This window comes from Malania oleifera, chromosome 4 (genome assembly GCF_029873635.1).
Source record: "Malania oleifera isolate guangnan ecotype guangnan chromosome 4, ASM2987363v1, whole genome shotgun sequence".
Classification (NCBI taxonomy): Eukaryota; Viridiplantae; Streptophyta; class Magnoliopsida; order Santalales; family Ximeniaceae; genus Malania; species Malania oleifera.
In genome coordinates this window covers 16,689,732-16,708,497 of record NC_080420.1, presented here as the reverse complement: position 1 = coordinate 16,708,497, position 18,766 = coordinate 16,689,732, and the positions used below count along the sequence as shown (strand labels likewise).

The window sequence follows — 18,766 nt, the reverse complement described above, 5'->3', positions numbered from 1 at the left end:
AAAACATCAAAGGAATGCCGACTTGAAAAATATAAAATCAATTAACTTAAAAATAACATAAATATTAGATATTACATTAAAACTCAATATAATTTATTATAATCCAATTGATTATAAACTCAAATATTTTAATCCTATCTTCTGCAATATTAATTTATAATTCATAAATACAAAAAATTAATAAAATAATATAATATTATGTGATGAAATTAGGTAAAAGTTGAACTTGAAATCTGAGTTGTACATGACTTTGATTCATTTATTAATGAATCGAGAAATGGATTTAGCCAAAGCTCTAGCTAGAGTTATTTTTTATTTTTTTATTTTTGATATTCCTGATTTTAATTTTTTATTTTAATTTTAATTTTTTGGTTTTCCTAATTATAATTTTTTATTTTGCGATCTGCACTCTGGTTCTCTCCGAAGCAAACTGCAACCAACATCGCTCCCGTCCTCCCTCTTCACAGGCACAGTCAACGGCCACAGTTCTCCGGCGACTCCGACCAGGCACCAACAATGAAAGCTATAGTGATAGCAAGCTTGGGAGGACCCGAAGTTCTTCAGCTGCAAGAAGTCGCAGACCCAGACCTCAACGACCACGAAGTTCTGATCAAGGTCGAGGCCACAGCCCTCAACCGAGCCGACACGCTGCAGAGGAAGGGCTTCCATCCTCCCCCAAAAGGCGCCAGTCCGTACCCTGGTCTCGAATGTTCTGGAACTATTGAAGCCGTCGGCAAGAACGTCACTCGGTGGAAAATCGGCGACCAGGTATTTCAGTTTCATGGGAAGTGGTGGTCTTTTGAGTCAATTTTTGTGTTTGGAGCGTCGGAAATTCTTGTTTAAAGTTCTTTTTGTTGCCGAGAAAACTTAAATTTCGTAAGATTTTCGATCGCGCGTTTGATTGTGTGCATTTGGTTGTTTCTTCTTGGCTTGTCAAATTTGGGTAAAGCATTTCTGGAGTTAGTAGAGGTTTCAGTCTGAACATGGTGGATGCTTTTGTTTGTTCAGATGATCAGTCCTCACATACGAAGAAATTGGGTTGGAATTACTTCACTTTGGCTGGCTGAGTGGGTAATTTTTGTTTGATCAAGTCCTGAACAACGAAGAATTTGGGTTGAAGTTACTTTGACGTCCCTTCAGGGGTTGTAGGTGTAGTCCTTGTCTATGAACTTGCGTGTGTGCACACCCGGATGGGATGAATAGATAATCATAAATACGAGGAAGAAATATCGGTTTGGAGCAAACAAGTCTTTTGCTTTTTTCTCCCCCATACTTTCTCCTTAGTTTATTCATAAGCTGAAAACTTATTTTATTCAAAAGCTGAAAATGCTAGCTTCTGCAAGTCTTTGTTTGTCTAGATATTTTATTAGGCCCAAATCAACATGCAAGCAGAATAACATCAAGCACTAGCAAGAGAATACATGTGGTTCAGCCCTTTCTGCTTGGTAGGTCCACAATGCATACATGGGCAATCGCATTGTTACCTAGAACATGGAGCCTTCTGGTCCGTGGAATGGGAATAGAATCGCAGTCATGGTTTTAAATCGCGGTAGCGGGTAGCGTAACGTAACGGTAACAGGTGTAACGGGAAGCGGGAGTAGCGGGTGTTACATAACGGGAAGCGGGTGTAACGGCCGTGAATTTTTTTGAAGCACGCACAACCTTGTGCATATTAGCGTACTTGCATGTTTTAAGCTTTTGGCCATTCTTAGAAAGGGTTTTAGTGTATTTTGAACCCTTTAGTTCGAGTAACTAAGTTATTTAGTAAGGGCAACAAGTTTACATTTTTTTAAACCATCATTGATAAAAAATTACGTGTGTGTGCGTATTTATACATCTCATTGTTCTTATCTGTGATAAATTCTTATGTGTGCTAAATGAATTAACAAAATAAAATACATTATACACTCCATTAATCTATTAGACACATAAGACATACGAATAATATAAATATAAAATAGTTAGAAAAGAAAAAAGGTTGAAGTTGAAAAATAAAGAACATAAATATCACATTACTAATATTATTATAAAAAAAAAATCCTAACAAGTTAGTATTTTGAAATTGTTAATTAATGCATCTATTGTGAGTATTTAAAGAAAAAGTAAATTTTGTATCATTGTCATCCTCATTATAATTTTTCCCCCTCTTGCCATTTGGTATATTGAGAATGATATATGAAAGAGAGAGAAAAAGTGAGAAGAAAAAATAAAAAATAAATTTTTTTTTTGGTGTAACAGTCCTGTAGCGGTTACGTAACGGCTGTAGCGGCCTTTACGTAACGGTTGCGGTCCGTAACGGCCGCTACGGCCGTGATTTTTCTTCCTACCGATTTCGCGGTGTGTAACGGTATCGGTAACCCAAAAAACCTTTACGTAACGGCGTTACGTAACGGTCGCGGCCTTTATTTAAAACCATGATCGCAGTATGGCACATGCTTTAAAACGTGGAATGCTAGGGGTAAACTTATATAGATATATTGGTGAAAAATATGCTATGACACTTGTATATTTTGGGAAGGATGTATAAGTGTTTCAAATAGATTTGCCTTTGTTAAATATATTGATAATGACTTAAGAATTATAATGCAGTAATTCTCCACTTTAAATAATAAAAAAATATGTTGTGTGAAAAATATTGAATTAAAACTTTGGATCGTCTGATTCAGTGTTCTAGAACGAAAATATACCATGTTTTGGAATGTTGTATCGATATGTGGTTCGCTAGGGTGTTAGCATTTTCTGGTAAATTTGGGCAATCCACTATCATTAAGTAAAGGGCTTATGAGCATTCATCACACTCTCTCAACCCCAATTCTCATAAACTCGAACTCACACATCCTCACACGAGTTAAAACATATGGGAGCCACACCTCTCTTACACTCCATAAAGTTACCACGCTTGGAGGCCTGCTAAGTGCTAACACACACATTTGTAGTTTAATAACGCCATGTGGAGCGCTCTTCACCTCGGGAAAAAGTGCCTTATAATGGCAAAGCCCCTTCCTCTTGAGTTGTGAGATCTCTTTTCCTCATGATGAGCCATCTTCCTTCTTGAAGCACACTTCCATTCATGGACATAGTGTTGATCTCCAAATATCCTATTAACAAAGGTAGTAGGAGACTCTTCCTTGCTCTTCAGGCTATCCCTTATCCTCATGTTTGTTGGTTGCTTTATGAAACCTCTACCAGCCAAAATGGAACTCAATCCAAAATAGGAAACTTATCTCTTTCACGGTCTATTAATTCCTCCCTTGCCTAGCGCAGAAAAGCAGTGCATGTTTTTGTTGTTGATCAGGATCATTCATCCAATCCTGCCCAAAACTCAATTTTCAATGCCTCTTGTGCTCATCTTCACATGTTGGGGTGTCTTCAATTCTCCACACGTTTCCTTGTTAGATTAGGCTTCAATATACAAATTTTGACTCAAAACTCAAAATATTTAAGTAATAGTATGGAAGGCCTTGCTGTTCATTACACATTACATGTCTTAGGCTCTTTCTCTCTTTTTTTCCTTCTTTTTAAAAAAAAAAAAAAAAAAAAACTTTTTGGTTTCTTTGCTCGAGTACTTCTTGTTGCTCTTCTAGTTGTTTTTCTTTTTTATCTCTCAATATGTTTCTTTGTTATCCCCCCACCCCTCCCCCCCAAAAAAATCAATGTGCATTATGTTATAAATTTTCACACATTTGTGTGTTGCTTATGCATATCTGAATTCAAATTTCATGAAAACAACGGTTTTGTGGGTTCAACTCCCGCAAAATTTCCAAACATCTACAAAGGGGAAAAGCAGGAAATGCATTAATACCATTCTTCTGCCTGACCCTAAATTTGTTTGGTTCATATTTAATACTGCAATGATTTGTGGCTACAGATACAACCTTTACCCGTAATTTTAATGATAGCAATGCTATAGATGGATCAGTCATTTTAGTCCATCTAAAAGAATTCTGAAAATTGTCAAAATTTTCATTGTTTTATTGCCTCTCAATTCCTCTTATAGTTTAAGAGGAAAGAAATGAAGAATTAACTTTCTATGCTGAGTTATTGGCTCCTGGCCATCTGTTGCATTGAGGAAAAGTTTGTAAAAGTTATACTCACAAAACATGACTTGCTAACATGCAAGACCATATAATGGTTTTATGCAGGTTTGTGCTCTTCTTAGTGGAGGAGGTTATGCTGAAAAAGTAGCTGTTCCTGCTGGGCAAGTTCTTCCTGTTCCAACTGGTGTTAATCTGAAAGATGCTGCTAGTTTCCCTGAGGTGGCGTGCACTGTTTGGTCAACTGTTTTTATGATGAGTCACTTATCTGCGGGGGAAACATTCTTGGTAAGTTTTGAGAACCCTTTTTCCCTCTTCTTCCATTTCATGCATGCCTATATAGAAATTGTAGCTTATATTATTGCACCAGCATACTGGAATGATGAATCTGTGATGGTTTAAGAATGACCAATGCTGCTAAAATTCAATTATTTAATTCTTAGCCAGTGCCTGGGAAATGTATATTTGTACATGTCTAAACGATGATTTACCGATCCTTTATCTTTGCCATTGTCAGGTAAAATTTATGAAATCTCGGTTTTGTCATTTCATTGAGTTATTTTTCCTGCCCCCTCTTGAGTGCAAAACTGTCACATTGTTGTTATAAAATCTTATGATAAATTTATGCCGACTGGCCACATTAAGATACATGAGTTTTGTTTAGAGTAACCAGATACATCAGCCACATCACACATGTAATTTCTTTTCTGGTTTTTATCTATATAAAAAATAATGTATTGAGGACTATAAATTCCAGATTCATGGGGGCTCTAGTGGAATTGGTACTTTTGCAATTCAGATAGCCAAATACAATGGAGCAAGGGTATTCATCACTGCAGGTTTGGTGGCATGATTTTAGCACATGTTATAAATTTGATTTTCATATTTCCATTTATTATGGATATTTTGTTCTCCAGGCAATGAAGAGAAACTATCTGTTTGCAAAGAGCTTGGAGCAGACGTGTGCATCAATTACAAAACAGAAGATTTTGTTGCAAGAGTGAAGCAAGAGACAGGAGGGAGAGGTACATTCCAGCTTCATATTCTCATTATTTTGTATGTTAAATTGGGCTTGGAATTGTTTTCTTTCATCCACATTCCTGAACTTCTTACAGGATAGTGTCTTATTTCTTCAGCTGTTTTTATAAAGGAAATCTAACTTTGATATGCTGATTGGTAGGTGTTGATGTTATTCTGGATAATGTTGGTGGGCCCTACTTCCAGCGGAACCTTGACTGTTTAAATGTTGATGGGCGGCTTTTTATCATTGGCTTCCAGGGTGGAACAGTCACTGAGGTGAATCTCTCGTGTTTGCTTGCAAGGCGCCTCACTGTGCAAGGTATCCCAGTTACCCTTTGTTTCTGCATCATTTTGGCTTTTGTATCTTCTGACTATAGGGTTAACCTAATTAAAGCGGGACAGTGAGAATCTTTGACAAAGGTGCCCCTGTAGAGTATCACAGCACAGTGTTACTTGGACAAAAAATGATAAATTTAATTGCACAGCAGAATTTCCAAATAGATTGATTCATTTTGCAAATCCAGATTTTTTCTTTCCTCCTTATGTAAATGTTCATGCATGAACTTCTTCTTTTCTTTGATGAATGAAATATCTGTGCCTGAGCATAACTACTGACATGATTTAAGAATATTGGAATTTAAAGTAATAATGCTTCTGTCGTAAAACAGAGAAACTGTCTAAATTACTTTTCAAGAAGAGAACCATGTAAGTTTCTCACTTTTGTGATAGTATTAAATTTTGTTGAAAGACACTTAGTAAAGATAAATAAATCAGATGTCAGAACGAGGAGAAATTCTCACAATTGGATGATGAATTATAGCTACAAGAAATTCATTTTGTAAGAGGACAACTGGTTTCTCAAACAGGGGCTCTGTTTTCAATAAATTTATTTACCAGAAAGGAGTCTTTTTGCCCTGTACTTCTCTGATCTAGTCTACCCTAAATGTATGAACTTTAACATAAGATTTAATAAATTTATATGTATATTTAGTATTTTTGCTTAGATAGAAAGATGAATTATCCAATTCATATTGCAGACACACTCATTGCAAGTGTTTGCCAGTAACTGTTTTTAATTTGACATAAAAAGGTTCAGCATTAGAATTCAAATCTTGTTTCCATGTTGCATTGCCTAACCACTAAGTTATGTCTATGTAAGATGAGATAAAATTTTTAATTTGAGGAGGTCATACTTCGCCAAGTGCCGTGATTTTCCTTGGTTGGAACTGCTGAAGGCTAAGCTGTGCCTTGACAGTACATCAACTCAAGGCATCAGGGAAACAAAGGATGGCTATGCCATTCTGCTAGAAACTAAGATAAGGAGAAAAATGAGGCAAATTTGCAATGAATGTGGGGCTAGATAAACCAGTTAGCACCAATCTGATGCTTTGTCGGAGAATTGGCCTTCAAGTTAGACTGAGTACTACTCTCATCAACTAACTGGGGAGCCAGGCCTCACCATGCCCCACCAAGTGTGTTGATTGTCCTTGAGCGGAATTGCTGAGGGCTAGGTCGAGCCTTGACAATTCATCAACTCTAGCTCTTGGTGAGGGATATGCCAGATTTGGTATCCTTGTCAGAAACTAAGGTCAAGTAACTAAAGATGAGGTGAATTCAGACTCATTTGCTGGACCTTCCAATGGGTCCTGATAGGGATTGTGGAGGATTTTCAGGATGCGTCCCTCTGCATAGGAGATTTGGACAGTTTCTTCTCTCGGGCTGATAAAAAAAAGGAGGGAATATATTGCTTCTTGTTCTGGAAGAGGGGTGAGGAATCTTGTCGCAGATAAAGGACTCACTGAACTTGACTTTTCTGGAAATCCTTTTGCCTGGAATTTTCAGTCATTTGGTTCACGTTAAATAAAGGGTTGATAGGGGAATTGTTAATTTTGCATGGAGATGTCTTTTTTCCCTTGAGCTACAGATATGCATCTCTCTGCTATTGAATGCTATCACAACCATTTGCTGCTTAACACACAGGTGACTAATGGATTTCCTGAACTTTCCAAGTTTGAAATGAAGTGGACTAGAGATCCTATGGGCTTTGAAGTCGTGCACAAGGCTTTGAAGAAGAGCATCCTAGGATTAAAGCATGCCTTTTGTAGAAAATCAGGCAAACTAAAGTTGTGTTCAGCTAGTGGAATAAGTAGCATTTTTGGAACTGCTTTGATAAAATAAATGACATCCAGAAGCAAATCGATATGTTGCAACAGAGCCAGTCAACAGATGAAGTCTTGGCTCTTGAAGCTCATTGAAATGGGACCTCAACGAACAATATGTAGCAAGGAACAGCTTTGTGGCTTTGGGGTCAGAGATCTAGGATCAAATGAATAATAGAGGGGAATAGTGGAATACACACACAAAGTTCTTCTGTCTCTTGACTGTTGAAGAAGAAGAAATGCCATTGATTGCTTAAACTGGGATGGCTCTTGGCTCACAGACAGAAAAGAATTTGGGAGGACTGTGGAGCTTATTATAAGTACGTCGTTCAAATCACTAACTCAATTTTACCAGAACACCTAGGAATCTCATTTCTACCTGCATACCCATCAAAGAAAATGATAGACTTTGTAGCAGCCCAGCAGTAGGTGGAAATTGTGGAAGAACTTGGACGCATGCATCCTCTTAAATCTCCTACCCTGGATGGAATTCAGGGCAGTACTAGAATACAATGGCAAAAGATGTTACTGACATGGTTATGAGTTTCTTTCATGGGGCAGGATGTTAAGGGAACTAAACCACACACATTGTTCTGAAATTTCTGATTCCATAATCTCCAAAATCCAACATGATAGAGCAATATAGGCCCATTACTCTGCAATTTTTGACACAAACCCTCCAAACTCATTGCTAACAAGCTTAAGCCACTAACAGAGAAAATGATCTCACCTTTCCAAGGAGCTTTTTTCAGTTTTTTTTTTTGGGGGGGAGGGGGGTGGATATAGAACATAATACTATCCTGTTGCAGGAAATTATGCATTATATGCAAGAGAAAAGGGGGGAAGTTGATGGGCTTCAAAGTTTATTTTTGTAAAGCAGAGCATTTCAACCCCTTCCTAGGGTCAATGAGTTTCTTCGAATGTCAAAAGGTTACAAGACAGGGATTCTATCTCCCTGTCCTCTTTATTCTAGGAGCAAAGGTACTCAATTCTCAAGATTACTACTGTGGAAAGAAGAATCAGGTTATTTACATGATACTAAAATTGCTCGACAACACCCTTGCATTAACCATTTTCTTGATGCAAACATTCTGTTTATTTTCTGTAGCGCAAATGAGAGAATTTGTGGCCATTATGTTTATGGATTGCTTAATCAATTTGAAAGTTTGTCTAGGCTCCTTATTCACCTTGGAGGAGTTACGTACCTCAGAAAATTGCAGCAAAGATTAGTGGTTGGAAGCAAGGATTATCATTTATTGGAAAAGTATCTCTATCAAAATAAGTTGTTTTGGTTATGCCATCCTATGTAATGACTTCAATGAAAATCCCTATTTCCCTCTGTGAGGAATGGGATGTCGTGATAAGAAATTCCTGTTGAGGCTATTCTCATGGTGGGGGTAATAAACTGATGCTTAAGAGCTGAGATTCCATTTGTGCTCCTAAACAAGTGGGAGGATCGGTTTTTGCAGAATGAATGCTGTCTTTATTAGTTGGAAAATATGTTGTCATAACTTGAAGTTGATCTCAGTTCTGAACCATAAATATTGTAGAATGCGCACTCTTGTAGAGTTGTTCAGCAACTTCTGCTGTCATTCTCCACTAGGGAGGATATTGGGCAGATCAATCCCGGTGTTTTAGGGCAGCTCAAGAGGACTGAACATTCAGAAGAAAATTTAGGCACCAAAATTGCATGAGATGCTGAAAATGGTGGTTTGAAGGCAGTTGGGACTGTTGATTGCCTACTTGTAGTAAATGATATGATATGAAAATTCATCTTCTTTTTTTCGAATGCCAGTGGGCAAAAAGTCTGCATTTTGCACAATGGGTTGCAGCCAGTCTCTCCTGGAAGGTGGCCTGTATGAGCTTTTAATCAATCAGAACTTTTGAGTTTTGATCATCCAGATGCATATTCTCCCTGTGTTTGCAGCAATACTCATTGACAAGCTTTGGCAGTGACATCAGGAAAATATTCATGGAGATTTCTCTCCTCATTTGCTGAATTTGATGCCGTGAGAAGTGAAAACCTTGGGAGATGTGACAAAGCAAGTTCAGAGTTGGATCTCTCCCAATTAATATGTTCTGAATAGTAACCTCAATGCTGCAGTAAGAGCCTCTGACAAAAGGTTTATGGAGGCTCACCAACCCCTTTTTGTTTGGGAGGCTCTAGTAGCAAAGCTTGCTTTCTCAAATGCAGTGGCCTTCAATGCTCTTCTCATTTTACTGGGAGGGGCAGCTCAATATTATCGTATGATTGCTGACTCTCACTAGCTTTCCTATAGGCTTGAGTTGTGTCTGGGAGCATGAATTAAGTCTTGAATTTGGATTTTCATAGATGGATGAAACCGAATGTAATTTTGTACTCGATTTTGTCAAAATCCACACAAATCCAAATCATTCAAACTCAAGGCCTAACCTTCAGGCTCCCAAAGATAAATGTAAAGTATAGAGCACAGCAAATTGTTTTTCCATCTTAATCTTCTACTAGTTTTTGAGCTTGCTTTCCTCGCCGCCCTTTTGGGTTACTAGGAACTTCCTTTATATTGCGTCTATTTTTCAAAATAGTAACTATTACCATATTGAGTATGTTTCACTTAAAAGGGCGCATTATGTGTTGAACTTCAAATGATGTTTTATTTTATGGGCATGCAGCGGCTGGCTTGCGAAACCGAAGCCCAGAAAACAAAGCGCAAATTGTAACTGAGGTTGAGAAAAATGTGTGGCCAGCGATAGAGGCAGGCAAGGTGAAGCCTGTGCTGTACAAATCCTTCCCATTGTCTGAAGCAGCGGAAGCTCAACAGCTCTTGGAAAGCAGCCAGCATATTGGAAAAATTCTTCTTCTTCCATGATTCCAGTGTCTCACAAGATGAAGGGTTTTATGCCTTCAAAAGTTGATCTCCTCGTATGGATCTACTTTGTGATGTCATTAATGATCAACTGTGTTTATATGGAAATGTACATTGTTTAAGTGTTTGAATAAATGAGTTTGTTGTAAGACCATGAAAAGTTTTTAGGTGTATACTGTTATAGACTTGGACTAGAAAAATGTGTGGCCAGCGATAGAGGCAGGCAAGGTGAAGCCTGTGCTGTACAAATCGTTCCCATTGTCTGAAGCAGCGGAAGCTCAACAGCTCTTGGAAAGCAGCCAGCATATTGGAAAAATTCTTCTTCTTCCATGATTCCAGTGTCTCACAAGATGAAGGGTTTTATGCCTTCAAAAGTTGATCTCCTCGTATGGATCTACTTTGTGATGTCATTAATGATCAACTGTGTTTATATGGAAATGTACATTGTTTAAGTGTTTGAATAAATGAGTTTGTTGTAAGACCATAAAAAGTTTTTAGGTGTATACTGTTATAGACTTGGACTAGAAATAATTCATCTTTTTTTTTTTTTTTATCAGTTAATGTTAAATAGTATTGATCAAAATGGATATGTACAATATACACTGGGTATATCCATGCAAGTGGAAATCAAGCTCCCAATCAGAAGATCAAATCAAAACCAAACAATGACTAGATATAGATCAACCTGAGCATATCCAGGGGCCAAGAGGCCAAAAGAAATAGAACAATCGAGAGCAAAAACAAGCAATGTAAAACTCAATCAAAGGAGTACAATCCAAATTTATCATAAACGACTTTATAAGGTAACTTAAACAACCCTTCTAGTTTAATTGATTTGCCTTCAAACTTCCTTTTGTTTTGAAAATGCCAGAGGAAGTACACAATAACAGTTAAGCAGATCTTCTTTCCAATATATTTAATACATGTGCCATTTGCCTCCATATGCAACCACTTCAGAGCAACTTTCAGGGATGACATAACTCTAGTGAACCCCATATAGTGTTAGACAAGATCCCATACAATCTTAGAAAATTTATATCTAAAAAAATTATGGTTAATTATCTTAGTATCAGTTCTGTAAAATGCACAGTTCTGGTCAACTCCTTCAACAAACAATTTATCACTTGTAAAAAGTTTCCCTTTTATTCCTTGCCACAATGTTAACACATGTTTAGGCAATCTACCATATTCCCAAACCTTTTTGTACCACGTGACTTTGTTTCCTTTGTTCCTCCAGTAATTGTAAATTTCTGAAGAACAAATTTGACCATCTACAACCCACTGATTAAACAAATTGTTTGCAACCACATGACCCCCACATCTCTACAAGATCTGATTTTTAATCTCAATCATCCTCTTGAATAAAGGGGAGTCATCATGTTTTGAAGAAGCATCCCAAAAATTAGCACCCTTAAGTTAAATCTGGTGAACCCATTTTGACCAAAAAGAGTCTTTTTTTTTTTGGATGTTCCAAAAGGTTCTAATGAAAAGGGCTTTGTTCCAAGCTTTAATATCAAAAACTCCCAACCTCCTTTAGCTTTAAGGAGACAAACCTCCCTCTAGGCCACAAGGGGCCTCTTCCTTCCACCCCACAGAAACGCTCTACAGAGTTTTACAACATGATCCAACACATAATTAGGGATAGGGAAAATAGTCAACCAAAATAACATATTTCATCAATTCTAGCTTACCTGTACAAGAGATTGTGTGTCTTGACCATCCACTAAGCAGGCTAGTGATCCTGTTAATCAAAGGTGAATAATGCATGTAATTCAATTTTGAAGCTGTCAAAGGTATCCCCAAGTAACGAAAAGGAAATTCCCCTTCATTGAACTCTGTAATTCTTTTAATCCCATCAAAGTCTTCACTTTTCACATCAGTTGAAAACAAGTTGGATTTAAGGCAGTTAACAATCAACCCTGAACACTGAATAAAGTTACCAAGGCAATCCAGAAGAAGCTTTACTGAATTAAAATCCCTTCTTGAGAACAAAATCAAATCATCTGCAAAAGCAAGGTGGGTGATATTAAGATGTTTACATCTAGGATGGAAATTAAAATCTGAATTTTCCTCAAGAGATTTTAAAAGCCTAGAAAGGTACTCTAAGCAGATCAGAAAGAGCAGAGGGGAAAGGGGATCCCCTTGTCTAAGCCCTTTCCTCCCTTCAAAGAACCCAAAGTAGCCTTCATTCAAAGAGATAGAGTAGGATGTAGTAGACACACATTCCATGATCAAATTGACCATGACCTGAGGAAAGTTAAGCTGTACCAACATCTCATTCAAAAACTTCCAAGACACTGAATCATAAGCTTTCTTGAGGTCTATTTTCATCGTGCATCTGGGTGACACCTTTTTCTAGCATATTTCCTCACAAGTTCTTGGACAAGGTATATGTTCTCCACCATACTCCTATGTTTAACAAAAGCTAATTGAGTTGGGTTAACAATCTCCTCAAGACAAGGCTTGATCCTTGCGGCTATGATCTTCGCAATGACTTTATACATCACATTGCAACGGGAAATAGGTATGAAATTATTAACAGTTGAGGCATGACTAGACTTAGGAATCAGAGCAATAATAGTGTGGTTAATCTGCTTCAAAAGTTTCCCAGTTGAGAAGAATTCTTTAACAGCATTAGTAAACTCCTTTCCTAGGGTATTCAAAAGAGGATGGTTGAGAAGAAGAATGAGGCTTCTAGACTTGGAGAAGCAAACATAATGCTTTTGGCTTAATCAGCTAAGGGGAAGTACTTAAAAGAATGTGACAAGGGTACGTCTTTCTTTCATGCTCTTATGAGAAGGCACACCGGCAGGAATTATAATTTAGATGTTATGAAGAACAATGGAGAACAAATAAACTCCCAAATGCAGGTGGCTGAGGAGTTTCTTTGTTTCTATAAAGAGTTGTCGGGGAAGGAGGTGTATAATACTATGGTTGATGATCAAATCATTACAAAAGGTTGTATCCTTAATGATTCTCAAAGAGACCATATTATGACTCCTATTACTGATGAAGAGATCAAGCAAGCATTGTTCAGTATTGGTGATGGGAAATCCCCAAGTCTTGATGGGTTTTCAGCTTGCTGAAATATGATTCTTGTTGGTGTGCCTTCTCATAAGAGCATGAAAGAAAGACGTATTCTTGTCACATTCTTTTAAGTACCCCCCCTTAACTAATTAAGCTAAAAACATTCTGTTTGCTTTTCCAAGTCTGGAAGCCTCATTCTTCTTCTCGACCATCCTCTTTTGAATATTAGTATCAGATTTAGAATATGAAGCCAAAATTTCAAACTCCCAAGTGGTGGGTAAATATTATATTCCTAGTTTTAAAAAATAGAATGATGTTAATTTTAAGATTTAACATAAAACTAATAGGGTCAATGAAAAATCCCTTAATTGGACAAATTTTACAAAATTTAATAAGTTCTTCCAATATTTTTCGACAATTTTTTATTTAATTAGTGTAATTATCTCATTGGACAATATTTTTTCCTACTGAATAAGAAAATAAAGCAAAAGCGAAACCTAAAATTATCTAATGAGTTATCATTGCGGATAGCAAAATTACAAACTTGAATGGATAATTTTACTCTCCTTACTCTATGTTTGCTTTGCGTAATGTCTATTTTTAGAAATAGATTCGTTGTAAAAGGTTAATTATATTTAACTATATAAAAAATTATATTGATATCATAAAGTAAATAATAAAGTGAAATTTTTTATAAGTTCATAAAAAATAATAGATAAGGAATAATTATTTTTAAATTTCACTAATTCTACTTGAATTTGAAGTTGTATTGGATTTGGATAAAATGTAATATAAAATTATATTGAAAAATTTCTATATCCGATCAAATTCAAACCCGAGATCCGAAATCTATGCTCCCAAACACAGTATAAGGGAATAAATATTCCTTTTTTATTACATGTTAAGTAAAATAGTAAGAAATATATAATGAATAACTATTATCTTTATTTTCAAAATTTTCACTATACCTCTTTTATTTTTAAAAAATAGCTATTTTGTGAAACAAATAAATTAATTGAGCTTTAAACTTCTAGTTTTGACTTTTGAGGACACAAATGAAAAATGGAACTTTGGCACCATTTAATTTATGAAATTAAAAATATTTCTGTAACATGATAATTTTGTAAACTTTATTCATGGAAATGAAATGTCCAGTTTATTGTTTGGAATCACTTATAAAAAATTACTTTTCTATAATAAAAGAAAAGCTACTTATATAAAAAGCCACTTATCTTAGAATGTAGTATGAGAATACCAATTATAAGTACTTTTTCACAGCAATATATATATATATATATTTTAAAAAAATTATTTTAAGAAAATACTTATTTTCCTTTGAAAAAAAAAAGGTTGTTTGGAAAAAGTACATTTTGAAATAAGTACTCATTTAATTGTAAACCAAACATTACTGGTTGGTAACAGTACTTAAATATTTTTCTAATAAGTACTTATTTTTTGAGACATTTCAAACGAGACCGAAGTATTAAAAATATACATACTTTTTTCAATATTAGTATTCGATTCAATGTATGAATTTTCATTTTGGCTAGCATTTCAATAAGATAATCATTATACTCTTGACTTGTATATGGTGAAATGAACAAACTGATTAGTTAAAAATCTATTAAAGCATGCATGCCAAATTAAATTTATGTCTAGTGTGAGGCTTATTTTAATTACATGACTAAGCTTGTATCTCTGATTAGGAGGCTCCAAGGGCAAAAAAAATTCCTAATTTTATGCCCACACCAATTGAAAAACCTAGCTTGTGTTTTAATTGATTTGTGAGTGTTCTTTGGGCTGAATATTAGTGAAGGTCAAAGTCTTTATCTAATTATAATGTTATTATAGTGTTTTTGAGAGGAATTCAAGTTGGCATCTTAGGAGCCATTCGGTATTGATGTCAAAAATTATAGAAGTGGAAATCAGAAACCCAAAACTGAAACCGAAACTAATCAAGAACTCGCAACCTATTTGATTAATATCTATAAAATTAAAATAAATTAAAAACTTCATTAAAAAATGCTCACTTTTTACTTTAAATAAAATAATATTATAAAAATATGATTAAAATAATAAAAATATAAAATAACACACATTAATAAATACAATAAAAAAAATAAAAATAAAAACCAGAATTCAGGAACTGAGAACTTGTTTGGTTAGTATTTATTAAATTAAAATAAATGAAAAACTTAATTAAAAATACTCATTTTTTACTTTAAATAAAATAATATTATAAAAATATGATTAAAATAATAAAATTGCAAAATAATACACAAAACTTGATTTTCAATTTTTTTGAAAACAACTAACAATTAACAACATAAATAGAAAATTGGTAACATAAACAAACATATTTTTATAATTTATATCATCATTGTGCAAAAACAGAAATAGAAAACAAGAATGATACCAAATAGACTTTAAATTTAATTTTTCTAGAATATAACCTTTATGAATTAAAGGAAGGGCTTAATTATTCAAACCATTTGCAGCCAATCCTATATTCTTGTAAGCTAGTCATCTCAAGTCAAAAATTTTTTTTTTTCCCTTTTTTTAGAGGACACCATGTCGGTTTTAGTATAATAATAATAATAATTATTTTTTTGGTAAGTTGCAAAGCTTACTCATAGGAGTAATCAAATGACTATTTCATCAAATTATCACTATTATAGAATCAAATTGAAAGGGATATACCTTATCATGTATCTCATATTTAGTATTCTACTTTTTATTCTTCTCTTCATTGCCACGTGTCACTTTCCTATGATAGAATAATAAATATTGATTGTTAACCGTTGGTGATCAATATAAGAATTAATTGCAAAGTTAAATAGATTTATCGAAGAAAATAAACATAAAAGAGTGAGACTGAATCTAGGCATGGGAGGAGGTTAGCCTCGATTTTTTTTTCTTAATCTTCTCTCTCACATTCTTTAGTTAGTTTTGGGAAATGAGATTTTCCTTCTGTCTAAAAACATTTATTTACCTATTTATTTATTTTTTTCATGTATGGTCTCTTCTACCCCAAATACATTAATTTTTTTTTTCACTTCTAATTCCTAATTTCCCTCATTAATGGTAAGATCCAAAATAGGCATTATGACCTTTCTATTCTTCCCAAACTTCTCTTCTAGTCCATCTCCCGCCTAATGTTATTTGCATTATTTTTTTTCCATTTGTAACAACAACAACAATAATAACAAAACCAAACCTTAGTCCCACTAAGTGGGGTAGGCTATATGAATCCTTTTTCGCCAATTTATGTGATCATGGACCATTTCTTTTGATAGATTCAAGGATATTAAATCCTTACTCACTATCTCCTTCCAAGTTATTTTAGGTCTACCCCTACCTCTCCTATTGGCCCCCACAATAACTAAGTCACTCTTCCTCACAGGTGCACTATAAGGCCTACATTGCAAGTGTCCATACCATCTAAGTCGTCCCTACCTTATCTTATCTTTTATAGAAGTTACACCTAACTTATCACGAATATGTTCATTCCTTAATTTATTTCTCAATGTTATACCACTCATCCATCTAAGCATCCTCATCTCGGTAACTTTTACTTTTTGGATATTATGTTTTTTCGTCGCCCAACATTCCGATCCATATAGCATAGCTGGTCTTATAGTTGTCCTATAAAACTTTCCTTTCAATTTTAAAGGTATTCTATGATCACATAGCACACTTGAAGCACTTCTCCATTTTACCCAACCTGCTTTAACTCTATGCATTACATCATCTTCAATTTCTCCTTCAGCTTGCACAATAGATCCGAGGTATCAAAATCTACAAGTGCTATTTATTTCTTCATCATCAAGTTTAACTTTGTCTCAAATATTCCTCCTATCATTACTAAAATTACATTTCATATATTCTGTTTTATTTCTACTTATCCTAAAGCCTCTAGATTCTAAAACTTCTTTCCATAATTCTAATTCAGCGATCCCTAGTTTCGTCAATTAATACAATATCATCTGCAAACAACATACATCATGAAACCTCCTTTTGAATACTCTTAGTTAATTGGTCCATCACTAAAGCAAAAAGATAAGTACTCAAAGTAGATCCTTGATGTACATCTATGGTAATTAGTAATTCTCTAGTTTCTCCATCTATAGTCCTTACACTAGTCATTACTTCATCGTACATATCCTTAATGACATCAGTATACCTACAACATATACCATTTTTTTTTTCTAAAACCCACCATAGAACTTCCCTAGGTATCTTATCATATGCTTTCTTAAAGTCAATAAATATCATATGCAAGTCCCTCTTTTTTTTCCTAAACTTTTCCATTAATTTTCTTAAAAGATAAACAACTTCTGTGGTAGATCTCCCAGGCATAAAATCAAATTGATTTTCTGAGATCTTTGTTTCTAACCTTAATCTTTGTTCAACTACTCTTTCTCATAGTTTCATCGTATGACTCATAAGTTTAATTCCACGATAGTTATTACAATTTTGAATATCTCCTTTATTTTTGTATATAAGTATTAAAATGATTTTCCTCCATTCATCTGATATTTTCTTAATTTTTACAATTGTATTAAATAAATTAGTTAACCATATAATTCCGTTATCACCCAAACATTTCCAAACTTCAATTGGGATGTTATCTAGTCCCATAACTTTCCCATTTGTGTATATATATATATATCCATTAAAATTAATATTTTTTAAATTTCTCTAATTGACAAATGTGTGCATACAAAAACTAGTTCACTCCCATTTGCACATTTAATTTTTTTTATTTGTCAATTCAAATTTAATTATTTAATATTGTTAAATTAGTAGGTAGTCCTATCACTTGACAGTGATTAATTAATCAAATCATACCCCTTGAAGTGTTAACTGAAACAAAATTTTAGCTCGTTGAAAAATGTGAACCAAAATTGAATCATTTTAAACGGTTAACTGAAATTGAATTAACTGATTTTAGGCCTATGTGTGTATGTGTGTGTGTGTGTGTGTTTATGTATATAATCTTGATGCATTTAAAAATGAGGCTAGTGCATCCCGAATTTCCACAACTTGCCATGTGTTATTTTTTTTTCTCTTAATGTTTTTTTTTTAATAAAAAGAAAGGCCAGTACATTCCAACTTACCACGTGTCCTCTCTTTCAAAAACATGGTTTTCTTCCTCTCTCTCTCTCTCTCTCTCCCTCTCTCACATGGAAAAAAGTTTGATATAAATATCATTTTTTGGTTATTTTCAATAGAGCATAGTGTATCTCAGTGGTACCATATGTCTAGTATGTGTCGTTCATTCATTGGTTTCCTTTGTCTTTATTATTATTTTTTTATGGTACAAAAAGTCTAACTCATATATGAACTTTTTAGGTTTCATTCATACTTAGAGATTACTACTATTTCTATTATGAACCAAATAGAAAACTCAACTCATTTCATTTGATTAAATTTCTCTTTGATTTCATATATTTTCTTTCTCGTTGCATAGCATGAGTAGGAAACTAGTTTTATATTAAATGATAGATTGCTCCCACCATCCAAATTAGTTTTAATTGTAGTAACTCGAACTAAGAAAATAAAAAAATAAATAAATAAAAAGAAGAAAAAATTTAAAAAAGGCAAATTAGCAGGACTATTTTCGTTGACGAGTGCCCTTCTTTGACTTGTCGACGAAGTGCTAGTATCGTTGACAAATCAT

At 34.5% G+C, this 18,766-nt stretch overlaps 1 protein-coding gene across 1 annotated transcript; it reads left to right on the top strand.

Moving 5' to 3' along the window:
- Positions 1-235: 235 nt before the first annotated feature.
- On the top strand, positions 236-10,546 carry LOC131154477 (uncharacterized). Its single transcript, XM_058107277.1, has 6 exons — positions 236-768; positions 4,143-4,322; positions 4,792-4,873; positions 4,952-5,059; positions 5,215-5,373; positions 9,863-10,546. Exons 1-6 carry the CDS (start codon positions 517-519, stop codon positions 10,057-10,059), a joined length of 978 nt encoding a protein of 325 aa, XP_057963260.1. The 5' UTR covers positions 236-516; the 3' UTR covers positions 10,060-10,546.
- Positions 10,547-18,766: the final 8,220 nt, after the last annotated feature.

What these genes read in the sequence shown, in the direction of transcription:
- LOC131154477 (XM_058107277.1), top strand. Translation starts at nt 517, where the DNA reads ATGAAAGCTATAGTGATAGCAAGCTTGGGAGGACCCGAAGTTCTTCAG. An exon ending in CTGCGGGGGAAACATTCTTG is followed by an intron (nt 4,323 to 4,791) that starts GTAAGTTTTGAG and finishes TATAAATTCCAG; the next exon opens with ATTCATGGGGGCTCTAGTGG. An exon ending in GCAAGAGACAGGAGGGAGAG is followed by an intron (nt 5,060 to 5,214) that starts GTACATTCCAGC and finishes GCTGATTGGTAG; the next exon opens with GTGTTGATGTTATTCTGGAT.